The sequence below is a fragment of the Narcine bancroftii genome, chromosome 6 (genome assembly GCF_036971445.1).
Source record: "Narcine bancroftii isolate sNarBan1 chromosome 6, sNarBan1.hap1, whole genome shotgun sequence".
Lineage (NCBI taxonomy): Eukaryota > Metazoa > Chordata > Chondrichthyes > Torpediniformes > Narcinidae > Narcine > Narcine bancroftii.
Genome location: NC_091474.1, coordinates 62392324 through 62411448, shown reverse-complemented (window position 1 = coordinate 62411448; position 19125 = coordinate 62392324). Strand labels below are relative to the sequence as shown.

The 19125-nt window shown below is 40.7% G+C and overlaps 1 protein-coding gene across 1 annotated transcript in view; it reads left to right on the top strand.

Annotated features, from left to right (window-relative positions):
* Positions 1-19125, top strand: part of galnt2 (UDP-N-acetyl-alpha-D-galactosamine:polypeptide N-acetylgalactosaminyltransferase 2) — a 100553-nt gene that overhangs the window by 68415 nt on the left and 13013 nt on the right. Inside the window, exons 11-13 of the mRNA XM_069885071.1 lie at positions 5851-5977; positions 8888-8980; positions 13566-13649. Of these exons, the coding sequence (XP_069741172.1) occupies positions 5851-5977; positions 8888-8980; positions 13566-13649 (304 nt within the window). The remainder of the gene's footprint in view (positions 1-5850; positions 5978-8887; positions 8981-13565; positions 13650-19125) is intronic.

Genomic DNA, 19125 nt, shown 5'->3' with positions numbered 1-19125 from the left:
ACCCCCGCCCAACTCCTCCAGGTACAATGGTTCCTCCTGCATCCCAAAGACTTGCTTGACAGAAGGTAAATTACTCGATGTGTACGTGAGTGGCAAAATAATCAACATGGAGCTGCTGGTTGTGAGAGTGAACATGTGACGGGGAAATAAATGGGAAGGTGGGATTGATGTGACAACACAAGGCTCGATGGGCCAAGTGGCCCCCTCAATATGAAAAATTTGAAAGCAACCTTTCCCCTTTTTGTTAGTCAGCAAAGCATAATGTTTTCCCACTCCAGACTGGGTGATTGCCCCACTGCAGAGTGCAGGGTGAAATCAGATACATCAGCCTCTCCAGGACACCATTTTTGTTTTGTTTTGAATATAGCTAAGTAGTACAGTTAAATTGTTTAAAAAGTTATATAGTTTTAGATTTTATAGCTATGGCTACCCAACAATATAGCCAAAAGTATTTAAAGTTATTTAGAAATGTTTCTACTCACCTCCGGGAAGATCTGCGGGATAAGCTATGTGACTATGGTCTGCTGCGGCGGGTGGACTAGGCCTAAAAACTTCTGGATCGTGGAGAAAAAGGGAGCGGTGTGCAAGATGGAGGAAATGCAGTAAGCGAGCAGGGGTATGTGCCAGGCTGAAAGCGAACTCCTGCCGCCTGGCTCTCCTCTCCATTCCGCTCACCAAACTCTGTTCCCTAGGGAACAAAATGGATGACATCCGACCCTGGAGGTTTTTGCAGCGTGAGTACGGGGTCTGCTGTGCTTTGGACTTCTTAGAAATGTAGCTCAGTGACAGGGTCCCGGACGCCACCATCCAGCTAGATGGACTCACCTTATTTCAGGCGGACAGAGATGCCGCTTTGTGTGGTGAAGTCTGCGGTGACATCTACACAAAATGCTGCAAGGACTCAGAACGAGTCTCCAATCACTGCTCAACGCTGGTGGAATTTGTGACTGTCAGATGTAGACCGTTCTCTCTACCACGGGAATTCACCACGGTCCTCATAGTCGCAGTATACATACACTCCCCACCCCTGCCCTGGTGCCAGCACCAAAGAGGCAATCTGGGAACTGTATGAGGCTATAAACGAATTGCAGACTGAACACCCCGATAGATTGATCATTATTGCTGGGGATTTCAACCAGGCGAATCTCAAGTCAAAGCTATCTATATTCCATCAGTATGTGGACTTTGGTACGAGAGGCGCGAACACTTTGGACCTTGTGTATATGAACATTTCCGACACGTATTGGGCAGAGCCCCGGCTTCACCTCAGATACTCAGACCACATCTCTGAAATGCTGATCCCAGCATACAGACCAGTCTGGAAGCAGGTTGAAACCTGGCTAGCGGGGGCCACTCGTACACTTCAAGACTGCTTTGAGCATACTGACTGAAACGTGTTCAAGGAAGCAGGAGCTGGTGGCGACTTCATCAATCTGGAGGAGTATACAGCATCAGGTACCAGCTACTCAATAAGTGTTCAGATTTTTAAAAAACTTTATTCATTTATTCAAAAAACAAATAGTACATAACATATACAACAATTAACCATAAACATGAACGTTATTTTTTATATATAGAAAAAAAAAGGAGAAAAAAAAGCCCCCCCCCTTCAGCCAACTCTCCTAAGGAGAGCCATAAAGAAAGAAAAAATATTAAGTAAAAATTAAACATACATATTAAGATCTAATCAATGTAAATTGAAATGTAAATATTCTGAATATAACAACCACTTATTAATAAAAAAATTAATTATCACACGAAACATATGTAATTTTTTCCATTATTAAACAATATTTCATCTCATTATGCCATCTATTAATATCAATCATATTTGTATCTTTCCATGTACTAGGAATACATTTTTTTGCTACAGATAAAGCTAAATATGCAAAAGCAAGCTGAAACTTATGTAATCCCAAGCCTTTCAGAGGTTGCAAACTACCCAATAAAAATACTGTCGGATCTAAAAGTATTTTAATCTTATACAGGTATTCTAAAAACGATTGAATTTTCTTCCAAAAAGATTGTATATGTATACATGACCAAACAGCATGAAAAAAAGTTCCAACAGAATTACCACATCTAAAACACAAATCTGATTCATGAAAACCATACTTTTTTAATTTTTCAGGTGTTAAGTATAATTGATGTAAAAAATTATAGTTAATTATTGCATAACATGCATTTATCAATCTAGTTACACTATCATAACAGATATCTAACCAATCATCCTCGGAAAAAATAAAACGAGTATCCGCTTTCCATTTACTTTTAGATCTATCCCAACCCTTTTTATCCATACCATCCTGAATAAGTGTTCAGATTATGTCACTGTGCCCAAGACCATCATAACTTGCCCCAATCAGAACCCATGGATATCAGCAGAGGTGCTGTTCAGGTACTGAGATGTGGCCTTCAGAGCAGACAACAAGATAGCCCTGCCTATCGCAAGAGTCAAGCTGTTTAAGGCCATTAGGGAAGCAAAGTGTGTGCATGCCCAGCACGTTCAGTCATATCCTGGACAGCAAGGATACGTGACACATGTGGAAGGGCATCCAATACATCACCAACCACAGGACTGCACCATCTGCCTGTGCTGGTGATGCCTCCCTCCCAGATGCACTGAACAACTTCTACACATGTTTTGAGGAGAGAAACGACGTGGCAGTGAAGAAGACCACTTCTCCTCCAAATGATATGGGGCTGTGTCTTATAGTGGCTCATGCGAAGAGAGAGGTAGGCAAGGTCAACCCATGGAAAGTTGCTGGATCGGATAAAATTCCTCACAGAGTGCTCAGGGGATTTGTGACTCGGCTGGTGGATGTTTTCACCAACATCTTTAACATTTCCCTGAGAAGCTCCTTGGTCCCAACATGCTTCAAAATTGCCACCATTGACCCCATGCCAAAGAAGTCATCTGTGTCCTACCTCGATTACTACTGCCCTGATGCCAATCGTTATGAAGGGCTTTGAGGCTCGACATGGGGCACATCAAGCTCCTGCTGCCCCGTCACTAGACCCCATGCAGTTTGCATACAGACCCAACTACTCTATGGATGATGCCATTGCTACTATCCACCATCTAGCCCTCACCCAACTGGAAAACAAGAACTCGTATGTTCGAAAGCTATTTATAAACCAGTTGAGCCTGCTGGGTCTAAACACCTCCTTCTGAAATTGGATTCTTGACTTCCTGTCGGAGAGACCTCAGGCAGTCTAGATCAGTAACAACATCTCCAAGATCATCGTACTAAGCGCAAGGGCCCCCAAGGGCTGTGTGCTGAGTCCACTGGTGTTCACTCTTCTGACCAATGACTGTGCAGCTAAACACAGCTCGAACCACATTGTTCGCTGACAACACATCTGTGGTGGGCCTGATCAGTAAGAATGATGAGTCAGCATTCAGAGATAAAGTGCAGTCGTTAACTAATTGGTGCAGAGCCAACAACCTGTATCTGAACATCAAAAAAAAAGAGACACTTGTTGACTTCAAGAGAGCCCAGGGGGACCACACTCCTCTGACCATTGACGACTCCACTGTTGAGGTTGTCAAGAGTATCAAGTTCCTTGCTGTGCATTTGGCAGAGAATCTCACCTGCTCCTTTAACACAACCTCCATAGCCAAGAAAACCCAGCAGTGCCTCTACTTTCTGTGAAGACTGAGGAAAGTTCATCTCCCACCCTCCACCCTTGCTGCATTCTACAGAGGATGTATCAAGAGCATCCTGTGCAACTGCATCATCACCTGGTTTGGAAGTTGTACCACCTCAGACCACAAGACCCTGCAGAGGATAGTGAAATCAAGGGAAAAGATTATTGGGGGTTCTCTTCTTACCATGAAGGACATCTACAACACACGACGTAGGTGAAAGGCAATAAACATTGTGAAAGACTCCACACACCCCTCAAGTAAACTGTTTTCCCTTCTGCCATCTGGTAGGAGGTACTGCAGTACTCAGGCCCTTACATCCAGATTGGGCAAGAGTGTTTTCCCCCAAGCCATAAGACTCCATAACTCCCAGAACATTTGGGGATTGGGTACTGTGGACTGTTAATGTACAAGTGTTAATATTTTAAATGTGTTGAACTTCTGTTCTAACCTATGTTTATGAAAATATGCTCCATGGTCCTGGCAAAGCATTATGTCTTCTTTACCTTGCAAACATGGAATGAATGACAACTAAAGGTGACTTGACTGAACCACTAGAAACTGATGTGAACACAACCGGATTAGCAAACAGGATATTAACTCTGGGGCACATTTTTGAAAAAAAAATTGCTTGATGCTGTGATCCTGAAAGGAGTTTAAGTTACACATTTTGTATTTGGCTAGTTGTGTAGGGAGGGAGAGAGACAGAGAGAACACTCCAACTCCCATCTATAAGTTTGCAGTTGGACACCACTGTTGCAGGATGGATCTCAAATATTGATGAAATGCTGTGCTGGAAGGAGAAGGAGTCAGGTTAACAATCTCTCCCTCAGTGTCAGCAAAAGAAAGTGGTCATTGACTTCAGGAAATGGAGTGCAGCACATGGCACTCAAGAGAAGATGGTGGAGAACCAAGTTTTTTGCGAGTAAATACCACAATGGCCTGACCAGGTTCAACCACATTGGTCAAGAAAGCACACCCCACGCCTCTACTTCATTAGAGGCCTGAGGAAATTGGCATGTCCTCAGTTTCCCTTATTACCTTTCAAAACTCCTCTCCATCGATTCTATCTTCACCTCCCACTGCCTGAGAAAAGCAGCCAACATATTAACGAGACACATCTCACCGTGGCTCTCTCCTTTCAAGCAAGATACCTGAGTTTGAAAACACAACCCTTCAGATACAAGGACTGTTTCTTTCATCCTGTTATCAGACTCTGAACAGACCTCCTATTAGTAAAAAATGATGCCTTGCACTGTTTGTACTTTTTCCTCTTTAACACTTTACCCATCACTTTGTTTTTATTCATTCACTATCCAATGCACTATGTATCACAACATATGCATTATATTACTTTGATGAAGGCCTCAGGCCCAAAACATTGGTTAGGTATATATCTTTGCCTCTTATTAACGCTGTGGGACTTGCTGAGTTTCTCCAACACTTTTGTGTATTTACTACAATCACCTCCTCTGCAGACTTTCTTGTTTCACATTATGTATAACTTGTCTTGCCTGGATAGCACACTAAAAAGGCTTTTCACTGCAGCTTGGTACACATGACAATAAACAATTCAAATGACTCGAGTTTTCCACATGTCATTCATGTCCCCTTCTCCTCCGTTTCCATAAAATGGCTCTCTAACAGTTTTTAAAATTTACTTTTTTTATTTAAATTATTAAAATTTAGAAATGGTAACAGGCCATTCCAGTCCACAAGTCCGTGCCACCCAATTAACCTACTACCCCCTGTATTTTCAAAGGGTAGGAGGAAACCGGATCCCATGGGGAAAACACATGCAGACATGGGGAGAACGTACAAAATCCTTACAAACAGTGCAGGATTCAAACCCTGGTCCTCATCACTGGCTCTGTAACAGCGCTGCACTAACCGCTACGCTAATCGAGGTTATGAGGTTATGTTGTCAAACCTTTACATGGTCACAACTAGAACAGAATATTACAATCTATTGATATATGGATAAACTTTAATGTGGAGGCAAGGATCACAAGACCTCTCGAACAAGGACATAAATGTAGAATCGGCAAGTTTGCTATGTTGTAATCCAGTTATGTGACCGCTCCATTGATCTTGAGTTTGCAGCTAGTCTAAGGTATAGGGTGATAACTGTAATGTTAAGCAATTGAAAAGCAGCTAATGAATTCACTTTCTGTGAACTGTACACTCGTTTTCTCTTCCAGAGATTTCTTTTCGGGTATGGCAATGCGGAGGCATTCTTGAAATCATTCCCTGTAGTCGGGTTGGCCACGTATTCCGCAAACAACATCCCTACACTTTTCCAGGAGGCAGTGGTACTGTGTTTGCAAGGTAGCTTTTACTGATGCTTATTGATCACACCCGTGATTTCAAATCCTTTCGCTCACCTATCTCTGAGAGTTTCTCCAGTGCCTCGAACACCGTGCCACTTTCCTAAATCTAACCTCTGTCTCTCTGATCTCTACTGCCTAATTAAGTAAAAATACAATGTTGGAGAAACTCATCTGGTCAAACAATGTACTTTATAATAGCAAAGTTAAAGATACATAACTGACGTTTCAGGTTGTGACCCTTCATGGAAAAATATTGGCAGGTGCCCGAACAAAATGGTAAGGGGAGGAGCACAGTTCCAAAGGCAGGAGGTAATAGGTGGATAAGGGCGGGAGGACACAGCAGCAAACAGGGGGAGGAGAGATGGCTCTGTAAATAGAGAGGGAAGTGGGGTGGATAGCTGGGGGGGGGGGGTGGAAGGGAAAGGGAGGGGAAGGCGAATGGAGAGTAGGTTAGCAGACTGGAGAAGTCAGTGTTAATGCCATCCAGTTGGAGAGTGCCCAGATGGAAAATCGAGTGACGTTCCTCCAATTTACGGGTGTTCTTGGAGTGTAGTACATGAGGCTATGGACAGACATATGAACATGGGAGTGGGGCGTGGAATTGAAGCGGTTGGCCACCGAGAGATCTCTGTCACTGGTGCAGACAGAGTGCAGGTCCTCAACAAAGCGATCTCCCAGTCAGCACCCAGTCTCTTCAATGAAGAGAAGGTCACAGTGGGATGCAGCAGGTGACTCCCTTGGATACACGTGTTGCTTCACTTGAAAGGACTGGGGCCCTGAATGGTGGAAAGGGAGGAAGTTTGGGCACAAGTGTGGCACTACCTGTGTCCACAGGAAAAGGTGCCGGGAGGGGACGATTGGAGTGGGAGGGATGAGTGGATGGAGGAGTCACAGAGGGAGCGGGAAAGGCAGAGAGGGGAAGAGGGAGAAGATGTGCCTCATGGTGGTATCATGTTGTAGGTGGCAGAAATTGCAGGGGATAATGTGTTGGATGTGGAGACTGTTGGGATGGTAGGTACGTACAAGGGAAACCTGTGTTTATTAGGTTGGGGCAGGGGGGGCCAGGGCAGATGAGCAGGAAATGGAGGAGATGTAGGTACTGCTGAATTGTTGGGTGCCTAAGCCATCCCCTTCTTCAATCGCTTCATGCCTCTCTCCCTCTCTCTGCTCATTTAACTTGTTCTTTGAAACTCACCTCCTTGATCAATTGTTTTGTACCTGATGATATCTTGTCTTCGTTATCTTCTATCATTTGTCTGATTGTCAGCTCTTCTGTAATCAAACTTTTTCATTTTCCCTACTCGAACTCCATAATTTCTTTTAAATTACAACGAAATCCCCCTTAAATTATAATGAAATCTTCCTAAATTTATGTTCTCAGACGAGCTATCCGAATTTTGTTTTTTAGAGGCTCAGCGTGGTATCAACCCCTTCCAACCATGAGCCCTGTACTGCCCAAATACACCAATTAATTTACAAACCCTGTACATTTTTGGAAGGCGGGAGGAAGCCAGAGTACCCAGCGGAAATCCACACAGATTTGGAGAACATACAAACTCCTTACAGACAGTGCTGGAGCATTGCACTCACCACAACACTAGATTTTTTTCCCCCACAAAACTGAGGTCGTATTATCATCAGTGATATCCTCATCCTTCTAAAGTCTAATCTGCTGAATGAAGCAATGACCCCCACTTCCTGCCCCACTGGCCATTCTCACCTTGAATTACCCCAGTAACCAACAGTGATAACAGTATCAATGAAACTACCAGATTGCCTTGAAAACCAATGTTCTTCATTCATATGCTTCTGGGAAGGAAATGGCATCCTTGCCTGAACTGTGACCTTGTTGACCAACACAAACAAGGTTGATTCTCAACTGCTCTCTGAACAGACCCAGCAAGTTGCACAGTGCAGGGGGCAAGTGGGAATAGCAAAAACGGCTTGCCGACACGGAATGAATACAGAATAGATGCATTGGAGCGTGTAATAGACATGTTTTGATTATAAAATGCATGAATGTAAGAAATAGGAGCAAGCCATCTGTCCATTGCACCTGCTATGCCATTTGGCTAATCTGGCCATGGTCTCAGTACCAGTTCCTTATGACCCTTAATTCCTTTACTATTGAAAAATGTATCTGTGTCTTAAATAAATTCATTGAGGCAGCCTCTATTGCTTCCTTGGGCTGAGAATTCCACAGACTCTCTCATCTCTGGGAGAAGCAGTTCTTCTTTATATTTGTCTTAAATCTTGGTTATATCATCTAGATCTAAATCTTACCTGCCAGTGGGAACCACCTGCCTGCTTCTATCTTACCACTTCCTTTTATGATTGTATATCTCATAAGATGACCCAACCACCCCCCCCCCCATCCTTCTAAACTCCAATGAGTGTAGTCCCTGGCTACTCACCCTCCCCTCCGAAGCAGACCCCATCATTTCCAGAATCAGTCTGCTGAACCTCCCCTGCACCACACCCAAATAGCAGAAAAAAATCTTTCAGCTTGCTACAAATTTCTCCGTTTTGTTCCAATTTCTGTCTATAAGATTGACATCAATGATTTTTTTTCCCTCTATTAGGCAAGATTTACAAGAGACTTGGAGCAAAGACAGAAAATGGAGTTGAGGTGTAGATCTTATTGACTAATGGAGCAGGCATGAGAGGCTGTACGGCTGGCTTCTGTTGCTTTATTCTGCATGAGTATTCTCCCTCTGCAACATTACCGAGTGCAGCCCTTGCTGACCATTCTGGGGACTATCACTGTGACCTTTTAATTGCTATCCTCGAATGCGGATCCTGATTCTGGGAGCATCCCTCATGAGAAATTTTAACCGTCTGAAGTTGATTATGCGCTGGAGAGAAAGTCTTTCAGAAAGAATGAAATTTTGTTTTCTCTCTTTTAAAGAAACACTCGCAGGGCAGCTGAGGTGTGGATGGATGAATTCAAGAACTTCTACTATGCAGCAGTCCCTTCAGCGCGTAATGTGCCCTTTGGCAAGTGAGTAAAGCTCGTGGTTACACTGTTTAAAGGGATCTGTTTAGCACTTATCTCCCATTATTTTTATTTAATGTTTATTGGACAATAATTTGTTGGAGAATGGGTTTTATCTCTGTCGTTTAGTAGTTTACTGCACTCTTAAACCATGACAAATCTTTTTACCTCATTGATGTTTATGGGATTCTGGTCATTGACGCTAAACAAATGTTCCATTGATTGTACGATAACTGAGGCCTATATTTTCACAGTTCAGTAAACAGATAAAATGCAGGCACCTGGAAGATATTTTTTAACCATCACATCGCTGAAATCATTACCAACTGAGTCTTTTGCGAAGGAGTGGACTGGTCCTCCTTGTATTTGGTACGCTTGCCCCTGGGGATTGTGCAAAGGAGTCCAATCATGTGCACCACATTCATAAAGGCAAATGTGCATTCAAGATATGTAAACAGGGCAGACGACCATGAAGTAGCAGGCTTGCATCATGGCAACGTAAGGGGCAGTTGTGCCCACGGATGGGTATCTCTGCTTGACCAGGTCCAAGGCACCTGAAGCCACCTCTTTCATTCCCCAGAGACACCTTGTGATGCCACCTACTAGCACTGCTTGACCCTGCTCCCTCCCCCCATCTAGGGTTGTGATTAAAGGTAAAGGTTTCATTATTGTCACATAATATTACACTTAGAATGTAACATACATGAAATTCTTTAACTTTGTCCACCATGAGGATGACCAAGTTGGCACTTTGTCCAGTGCCCCTCACGGAAATGAGGCCCCCAGCAAGGAAAGAACTCGCGACCCCTGTTTTACTCCCCTAACTCTCTTCTAACTCTCCCCCCCCCCATTTAACCTCTTCCCATTGCAACTCCACTCTCCCAAAATGGTCTGATCACGAATTAATCCATGGTGATCGGGTCAGTAGATTAAAGAACTGTTCTTCCAGAATAATGCTTCTGCCTTTTGTGTATTGTTATCTGACAGCGTTGGGAAAGCACGATTCACACACAAAATTCATCCAAGGATTCTTGATTGGTTTTTGTGGGAATAATGAGGGCATTTCTCAAGATTTTCCTATTATCCATTCAGGCCAAGTCTGGATGCATTTTAATCCCTATCTATCGGCCTTGAATCCTGCAACAGTGAAATCTTGTCTACAGCAAGTCCCTGGATTACATAAGGGTTTCACTCGTGATAGTTGTTTGTAAATTGGAAATGTACAAACACAATATGTGGGGGGAGGGGGGGAGGGTCACAGAAAGATTCAAGGTTCCTTTATTGTCACGTGCACAAAACTCGTTTTCATTGATCACCCTGTGAAGGCACACAGAGGTGCCACTAGTCCAGTGCCAATGTCAAGAGAAAGAGAACCAAAAGAGAATCCCTTCAGAGACAGAGTGTCTGTGGATCTCGCCATCCATTACTTCCTGTGCACCTGTATAACCTCCGAAGCCACACAGCTTCCTGTCCGGTCCAGTGTTGAACCCGAACTCCAAGCATCCAAGACACTCTGGTCCCCAACCCCTGATATGATCAGGAAACTGAGGCCTTTCGGGAGCGCTGCTCGTCACCGGTACCCTCGTGGATCCCAATTCCAACACCTGGTTCCCACAAGCGACCTGCAGGTAGAATAGCCACCAGGTTGCCTCATGGCTCTGCCCAGTTTCTCCCACCCACCCCCCCCCCCCCCTTCTCCAGTTGTTGTGGCTCAGAAGGCATAAGGAAATGGCCTATTACTAACTGGCTGAAGGGGTATAGAAGGCACAAGGAAATGGCCTATTACCAACTGGCTGAAGATACCAGCAAACCTGTAGGAGCCAGGGAGGATTTGTCACTAAATGTGTTTCCAATGTGGCATTTTCTACTGACTTTGAGTCCTGACAACCTTTTGTGGGCAAGAGTTGCAGAATTTCACACCCTGTGTTCATCACCACATTCCCCTTTCTGGTCCAGGAACGTTGATGAAACCCATCTTGTAATTTAACATTGGTGATTATTTTTTTTTTGTCTTATTTTAGGAGATTATTTAGCCAGCAATAGCTAGAACCTTGTAAAACTATTGAGAGTCACTGGTTATGTGGGCCTGTGAATGAAAGGGTGCTCGTTCAGAATGTGATGGTATAGTGCAGGATTTAAACTAAGGAACCTAGTGAGCAGGGGTCATGGATCTCACAACATGATGACCTTGACAAATATGAGGTACTTTTATTCTTGGTCATTTGGCCTTAAGTTATATAATAAAGTCCACCACAACAATACTATTAGAGGAAGGTGCAAAAATATAGAAGAAAAGAGGGATCATCAAATCAAAGAGAGATTATCTAATGAGCCAGCAGCTCTTATGTTTAAGAATCTGATTCATGAATAGTTACACTTTCAACAGTGGCAATTCCTCACAAGTGAGGAGGTTCAGTCATGGAAGTTCATGATCCTATTTGGTTTACTCTCTCCGATCCTTGTAATAAAATGATAACAGAATCATCCAAGCCCAAGCAGTTCATCTACAATAGATCTAGACATGAGACAAATGGATTCTCAGTGATGGACAATGTTAAGAGCTAAAGAGTCCAAGTCATTTGTTCTTCGCAAGCCTGTGACGTACATCATGCCTGGACTGGTAGGAAGAGGACATTCTAAATCTAGAATGTTGATTCTTCTATTGACGAGTGTCAGCAGTGAGTGTTTTCCTCTTTCACTAGTTCCTTTCCAAAAGTCATTCAAACCAATGTGACCTAGGAGACACATTTCTTGCAGGAAGTTCTGGGGTAATGAAGAAAGTAACCCCCCCCCCCCCCCCCAATCCCCACCCCGCTCATTCAATTAAATCAGAGAATTGAATTTACCTGTATCTTGTAAAGGAGCAGCTACCAACTGTTTCACAATCGTAAATTTCACTATTTGGAAAATCATATTTGCCCAACAATTTGTATGCAGTATAAATTATCTAATTTTTATCTTTCTGTATAGCTCCTTTCAACCGCCAATCGGTCTTTAAAGTGTCTAGTGTGAAAGCAAAATTAGCTCAATGCCGGCGTCAGATGACATCATCTCACGCCGGGGATTGACAGCCTCAACCCTTGGTACAATCCCCGGTGTCTGCTGACGCCGGCGTTGAGATCAGGCAAGTGTGTAACAGGTAATTGCATTGTGGGATTGAAATGACCCAAGTCTTTGCGTGAATGCAGGAACTTGAAGGAAGAAAAGATTAAAATGAAGATATAACCTTTGCCATGGGAAAGTTACAGTGGTGGTGGGGGGGGGGGGGTGCAGGAGAGAGAGAGAGAGGAAATAAGTAGCAATAGCAGACAATTTTTAAACAGCATTGGAAAATTGGTAGTGCTATAGCACACAATTTATAAAGACTGTGGGGGGGCGGGGGGAAGCAATGGTGGACCTGCCTTCCCAGATGCCGTGCAGCAGAGAAACCCCTCTATAAATGCTCCATGTATGCAGCCAGGCATACAGCCCTTTCTCTGCCGCATGGAATTCTGGGAAGGTAGGTCCACCATCACTTTTCCCCCCAAAGTATTTATAAATTGTATGCGATACTGCTATTAACTTTCCTACACTTTTAAAATTGTACGCAATAATGCTACAATCGTTCCCAAGCTGTATAAATTGAGTGCTAAAGTGCTACTAACTTTCCCACCCTGTTTAAGAATTGTCCGCTATTGCTATTTATTGCTCACACTTTCCAAAGGTCCCTTATAAAGGTTTATATAAGTTGGCACAACAACAACAGGGGCTGAAGGGCTCATACTGTGTTATTCTTTGGCTTGGCTTTGCGGACGAAGATTTATGGAGGGGGTAAATGTCCACGTCAGCTGCAGGCTCGTTTGTGGCTGACAAGTCCGATGCGGGACAGGCAGACACGGTTGCAGGGGAAAATTGGTTGGTTGGGGTTGGGTGTTGGGTTAATTATTAGGCATGATTAATTTTGTTCAAATATAAGACCATAATACATTGATCAGGATTTAGGGCAGGTCCACCATCATTCGATGTGTCATTGCATCACCAGAAGAAGGTAAAACAGTCCTAATCCTTGGGTTGGCTCCTTGCAAGAGTGAAAGCGTTCAGTGTTTCAGTTAGGAGTGATCAGATGTGAAAAGCCAAACCCTCATTCCTATCCCAGGACACTGAACAGCCAATTTAGTGGGATGCAAGTGTGAAAAGGGGCTTATGACTCCTAATAAAGGCCTGACCGTCTTTTAAAAAGTTGAAAAAAAAACCTAGACAACATCACAAAGATTCTAAAATGATGTCTTTGAAATCTGAACATCCAGTGATTATTGGATGAGATTATAAATTACCTGCCCTCTCCTACGATGTGCACAATCTCGCTGGCAGTGTCTTGAAGAGAAGGGAAATTCTTGGTACCTATAGTCAAGGTAACACAGTGGTCTGCCTACTTTAAATCCCTTAACAACATCAACACAAAATGTTTATCTGGCTATTTAGCCCAGTGAGAATTTCCAAGCAAATCTAATACATCAGACAGCATACTTCAAAAGAGGTAATTGCCTGAAAGACTCTTGAGCTTCTTGAGTTCAGAGGATACAATATAAATACAATTTTTCTTTTCCTTTAGCATTCAAAGCAGACTGGAACTGAAAAAAAAGTTGGCTTGTAAACCATTCAAGTGGTACTTGGAAAATGTCTATCCTGAGCTCAGGTAGGATTGTCTTCTGGATTCCAGCATGCTGCTAAAATGTAGGAATTGCTGGGTTTTTTTAATTTCTGGATTTAAGGACTGTGGTGTATATTTTGTGTGTTTCCTTGAGCAGGTTGCACCGTTCCTTCTCCCAACAGCTTATCACCTCAACCAAGAGAGAGAAAGTGGGGGTTGGGCGTGTGTGTGGTTTGTATGGAGCAGGTTTCTGGATTTGAGTCATGAACAGAATTCCAAAAGAGTTTCCAAGTGCCAGTCAATCCTTTGTGCTTACACAGAGGTGCATACTTTTCTCCCGAGTAGATCTCCACACACTGCACTAAAGCAGCATTAAGACCATATTCAAAACCAATATGCTCCACATGCTGGAGATGGAACAAAATACTCAGCAGGTCAAGCAGCTTCTGGAGTGAGGGAAACAGTCAATTTTTTACTGGTCTTTCATCAGAGCTCTTATAGTGCTATTGTGGAAAACTAATGTAGTCCTATTAACAATAATATTTCAGTACTGGATGTAAAAACTCACTGCTCAGAGGGTATTTGAAGAGAATAAGTACCCAAAAGGTAATTTAATTAGTATGTCTGGAATTGATGGAATGTGTCTGTTGCTGGCAACCCAGGAATTGTCCTGGAACTAAGGAGGCTCGATAAAGAGGTGATCACATGTAGGTTAGACTAAGTAAAAATTTTGTTGTCAGATTGCTGATAGTGAACCAGTTGGCCTTATGCTACAATCCAATCAAGTTATGCATACAATTACTAAGATATTTTCATTTAATTCTTGCACTGTAAATTCCTCAGCTGCCATGTGGATTTAAACAAGTTGCCTGTGGATCCGTGGTGTAGAACTCTGGCTGCTAGTCCAGTAATTGAAACAATTGCACTACTGTATCCTACAGTGCAAACCTGCACCACATGGTGCAAAATAATGAGCAAGAAGAGCTGACCTGCTCAGCATAAATGGAGCACTTAAGTCAGTCTAATTTTAAAATAAAATGAGGGGCACTGTTTGAAGTGTATCAATGTTTGGCTGACATTGGGCACTGTCCATTCTGAGTGTAGGAACTGTAATAACATGGAGTTTTAAGCATTCGATAACCTTTCCTGTGGCTCATGACGAGTCACCACAAGACTCTTGATGGTAAAGTGAGGAAAAGACCTTAATGATATACAACACAGTAGGTTGTCCAAGCTGCATGTCGATCCCTGCGTTTCTACAACTCTGAACAACTATTAAAACTGTTAAAATCCATGTTGTATTTTGCTTACATCAAAGGTATACATTTTCTAAAATTTTCAATCAACATGCAGTCAAAACGAAGAATAATCAAAAAGAAAAAGATCAATATCAATAATATTAACAAAATAATTTAAATATCGATCAGCACGTCAATATTAAAGAATGTGAGAAGAGAGTCAACATGTGATTCAATTATTATAAAGAAAGAAATAATACAATAATTCTAAATGGGTTTACAGCTTATTTCATCCTTTTCCTTATCTTGCAAATTCAATGTCCATGTTGAACTGAAGGGAGAAAAAGATAATAGCGAGAAAAGAACAAAATAAGAGGAACCCTCCCACCCATCCCCACCCCCAATAAACAAGAAGAAAAAGTAAGAAAAGAGAAAGAATAAGAAAAAGAAAAGATTGGCTTCACCTCGGATAAATCCCACTGCCATCAAGGGACAAATAACCTGACTTATCTAGGGTCCTCGGCGCTGTGAGCACCGGGGTGGGGGAGAGACAGGAGGGGGGATTGTTAAAGATTTACCCCAATGTATCAATTCCATATTCTTGAAAATCCATCATACCGGTTTCTGAGGTTATAGGTGATCTTCTCCAGGGGAACACAATTATGCATTTCTATCTTCCAGCAGGCTAAACTTGGTGCGAATCAGATTTCTAAGCAACAGCTATGCATTTCCTGCCACTGCTAAAGTAAGCTTAACAAATTTTAATTGATACTTTGACAGCCTCAGGTCTTACGTCTTCTAAATTCCCCAATAAAAATAAATCAGGGTATTGAATTCCAGTAGTATTTTTTCTAGGAAATTACTCAAATCTTCCCAGAAAGGCCTCACTTTAGGGCATGACCAAGTTTTTTTAATATTTTTTATTTTTCATACTGTGAACCATATCAACCAAAATATATACAAACGTTTCTCATTAAATATACACAGTGGCATTTTCTTCCTTTTTTTTTCCCCCCCTACCTTCCCTCCCCCCTTCAAAACCAATAAACATTCAACATATGCAATACAATAAAACCATTTAACAATGTCATCACACAATGAAAAATAAACAAGAAAAATGTGTCATCTACTTTTACACACTGGATCAAGTCATTTTGACTTCTTACCATTTTAGGGGGTGGAGGTCCGAGGCAAGCCCTCTCTGTTATGTTCCATGTATGGTTCCCAAATTTGTTCAAATAATGTGCTTTATTTTTTAAATTATATGTTTTTTTTCCAATGGAATACATTTATTCATTTCCATGTACCATTGCTGTATACTCATGCTCTCTTCCATTTTCCAAGTTGACATTATACATTTTTTTTTGCTACTGTTAAGGCTATCGTAATAAATCTTTTTTACGCTTTATCCAATTTGAGACCTAATTCCTTACTTCTTATATTACTTAGAAGAAAGATCTCTGGATTTTTTGGTATGTTATTTTTTGTGATTTTATTTAATATCTGATTTAGATCTTCTCAAAACATTTTCACTTTTTCACATGCCCAAGTTGCATGTACTGTTGTTCTCATTTCCTTCTTACAGTGAAAACATCTATCTGATAATGTTGGAACCCATTTTTTTAAAACTTTTGGGGCGTGATATATAACCTGTGTAACCAATTATACTGTATCGTGCGTAACCTTATGTTTATTATATTCTTCATAGTTCCAGAACATAACTTTCCCCATGTTTCATTTTTTATCTTTATGTTTAAATCCTTTTCCCACTTTTGTTTGGCTTTATAGCTTATTTCATCCTTTTCCTTATCTTGCAGCTTAATGTACATGTTCGTTATAAATCTTTTAATTATCATTGTGTCTGTAATCACATATTCAAAGCTGCTTCCTTCTGGTAATCTCAGTCTGTTTCCCAATTTATCCTTTAAATAAGCTTTCAGTTGATGATATGCAAAATTGTACCATGAGTTATTCTATATTTGTACTTCAACTGTTCAAATGTTAATAAATTATTTCCCAAAAAACAATTTTCTATTCTTTTAATTCCTTTTCTCTCCCATTCTCGAAAAGAAAGGTTATCTATTGTAAAAGGGATTAGCGGATTTTGCTTCAGTAGTAATTTTGGTAGTTGGTAATTTTTTTTTCCTTTCTAAGTGAATCTTCCATATGTTGAGTAAATGATGCAGTGCTGGTGAGCTTTTATATTGTACCAGCTTTTCATTCCACTTATAAAGTATATGTTCCAGTACCTTCTCCCCTATTTTATCTAGTTCTATATTAGTCCAGTCTGGTTTTTCCCTTGTCTGGTAAAAATCTGATAAATACCTTAATTGTGCTGCTCTATAATAATTTTTAAAGTTTGGTAACTGTTAATTTATCTAAAGCTTTCCTCGGTTTCCCCCCTTTCCACAAGAATTTCCTTATTATTCTCTTTAGTTCATTAAAGAATTTCTCTGTTAAGGGAATTGGTAACGATTGAAATAAGTATTGTATCCTTTGGAAGACATTCATTTTAATGCAATTTACCCTCCCTATCAACGTTAGCGGTAATTCTTTCCAATGTTCTAAGTCTTCCTGCAATTTCTTTATTAGTGGCTGATAATTTAGTTTATACAGGTGGCTTAAATTATTATCTAACCTAATACCTAGGTATCAGATTGCTTGTGTTTGCCATTTAAATGGTGATTCTTTTTTAAATTCTGTATAATCTGCATTACTCATTGGCATCACTTCACTTTTATTTGCATTGATCTTGTACCCCGATATTTCTCCATACTCCTTCAATTTCTTATGAAATTCTTTTATTGATATTTCTGGTTCTTTTAAGTATACGATGATGTCATCTGCAAACAAATTGATTTTATACTCCTCCTTTATTTTTATCTCTTTTATTTTCTGTTCTTATCAGTTCTGCCAGTGGTTCTGTTGCTAAAGCGAACAGTGAAGGGGATAATGGACATCCCTGCCTAGTTAACCTACTTAATTTAAATTGGTTCGATACATATCCATTTACTGTTACCTTTGCCAATGGTCCATTATATAATGCTTTAATCCAATTAATATATTTTTCTGGTAGGTTGAACTTCTGTAATACTTTGAATAAATAATTCCATTCTACTCTGTCAAAGGCTTTTTCTGCGTCTAAAGCAACAGCCACTGTTGACTTTTTATTTCCTTGAACTGTGCATGAATTAGATTAATAAATTTACAGACATTATCCGCTGTTCATCTTTTCTTAATAAATCCAGTTTGATGTTTTACTATTTTTGGTACACAATCGGCCAATCTGTTTGCTAATAATTTTGCTATTATCTTATAATCTGAATTAAGTAGAGATATTGGTCTATATGACGCTGGTGTTAGTGGATCCTTCCCCATCTTTGGTATTACTGTAATTATTGCTGTCTTACATGAATCTGGCAAGTTTTGTGTTTCTTTTATCTGGTTCATTACTTCCAGGAGAGGAGGAATTAATAACTCTTTAAATGTTTTATGGAATTCTATTGGGAATCCATCCTCTCCAGGCGTTTTATTGTTCGCCAGCTTTTTTAATATATCTTATACTTCCTCTATTTCAAATGGATTTATCAGTTTGTTTTGTTCCTCTTCTTGCAAGTCAGTTCAGTTTTAGCTAAAAACTCTTCTTTTTTTATCATCTTTCTCCTCGTTCTCAGTTTGGTATAATTGTTCATAAAATTCCTTAAAGTTCTCATTAATCTCTATTGGGTTATATGTAATTTGTTTATCCTTTTTCCTTGATGCCAATACAGTTATTTTAGCTTGTTCTATTTTAAGTTGCCAGGCTAATATTTTATGTGTTTTTTCTCCTAGTTCGTAATACTTTTGCTCTATTTTCATTATGTTCTTCTCCACCTTATACATTTGTAATGTTTCGTATTTTATTTTTTTGTCCTCCAATTCTCTCCATTTTGTTATATCATTCCTTTTTACTAATTCCTTTTCTGTACTTACTATCTCCCTTTCCAACTGCTCTATTTCTCGATTGTAGTCCTTTTTCATCTTAGTTGCATAACTTATTATCTGCCCTCTTATGAAGGCTTTCATTGCATCCCATAATATAAATTTGTCTTTCACTGATTCCGTATTTATTTCAAAATATGTTTTAATTTGGCATTCAATAAACTCTCTAAATTCCTGCCTTTTAAGTAGCATGGAGTTTAACCTCCATCTATGTGTTCTTGGTGGGATGTCCTCCATTCTATTGCTAATAACAGGGGTGAATGATCAGATAGTAATCTAGCTTTATATTCAGTTTTCCTAAC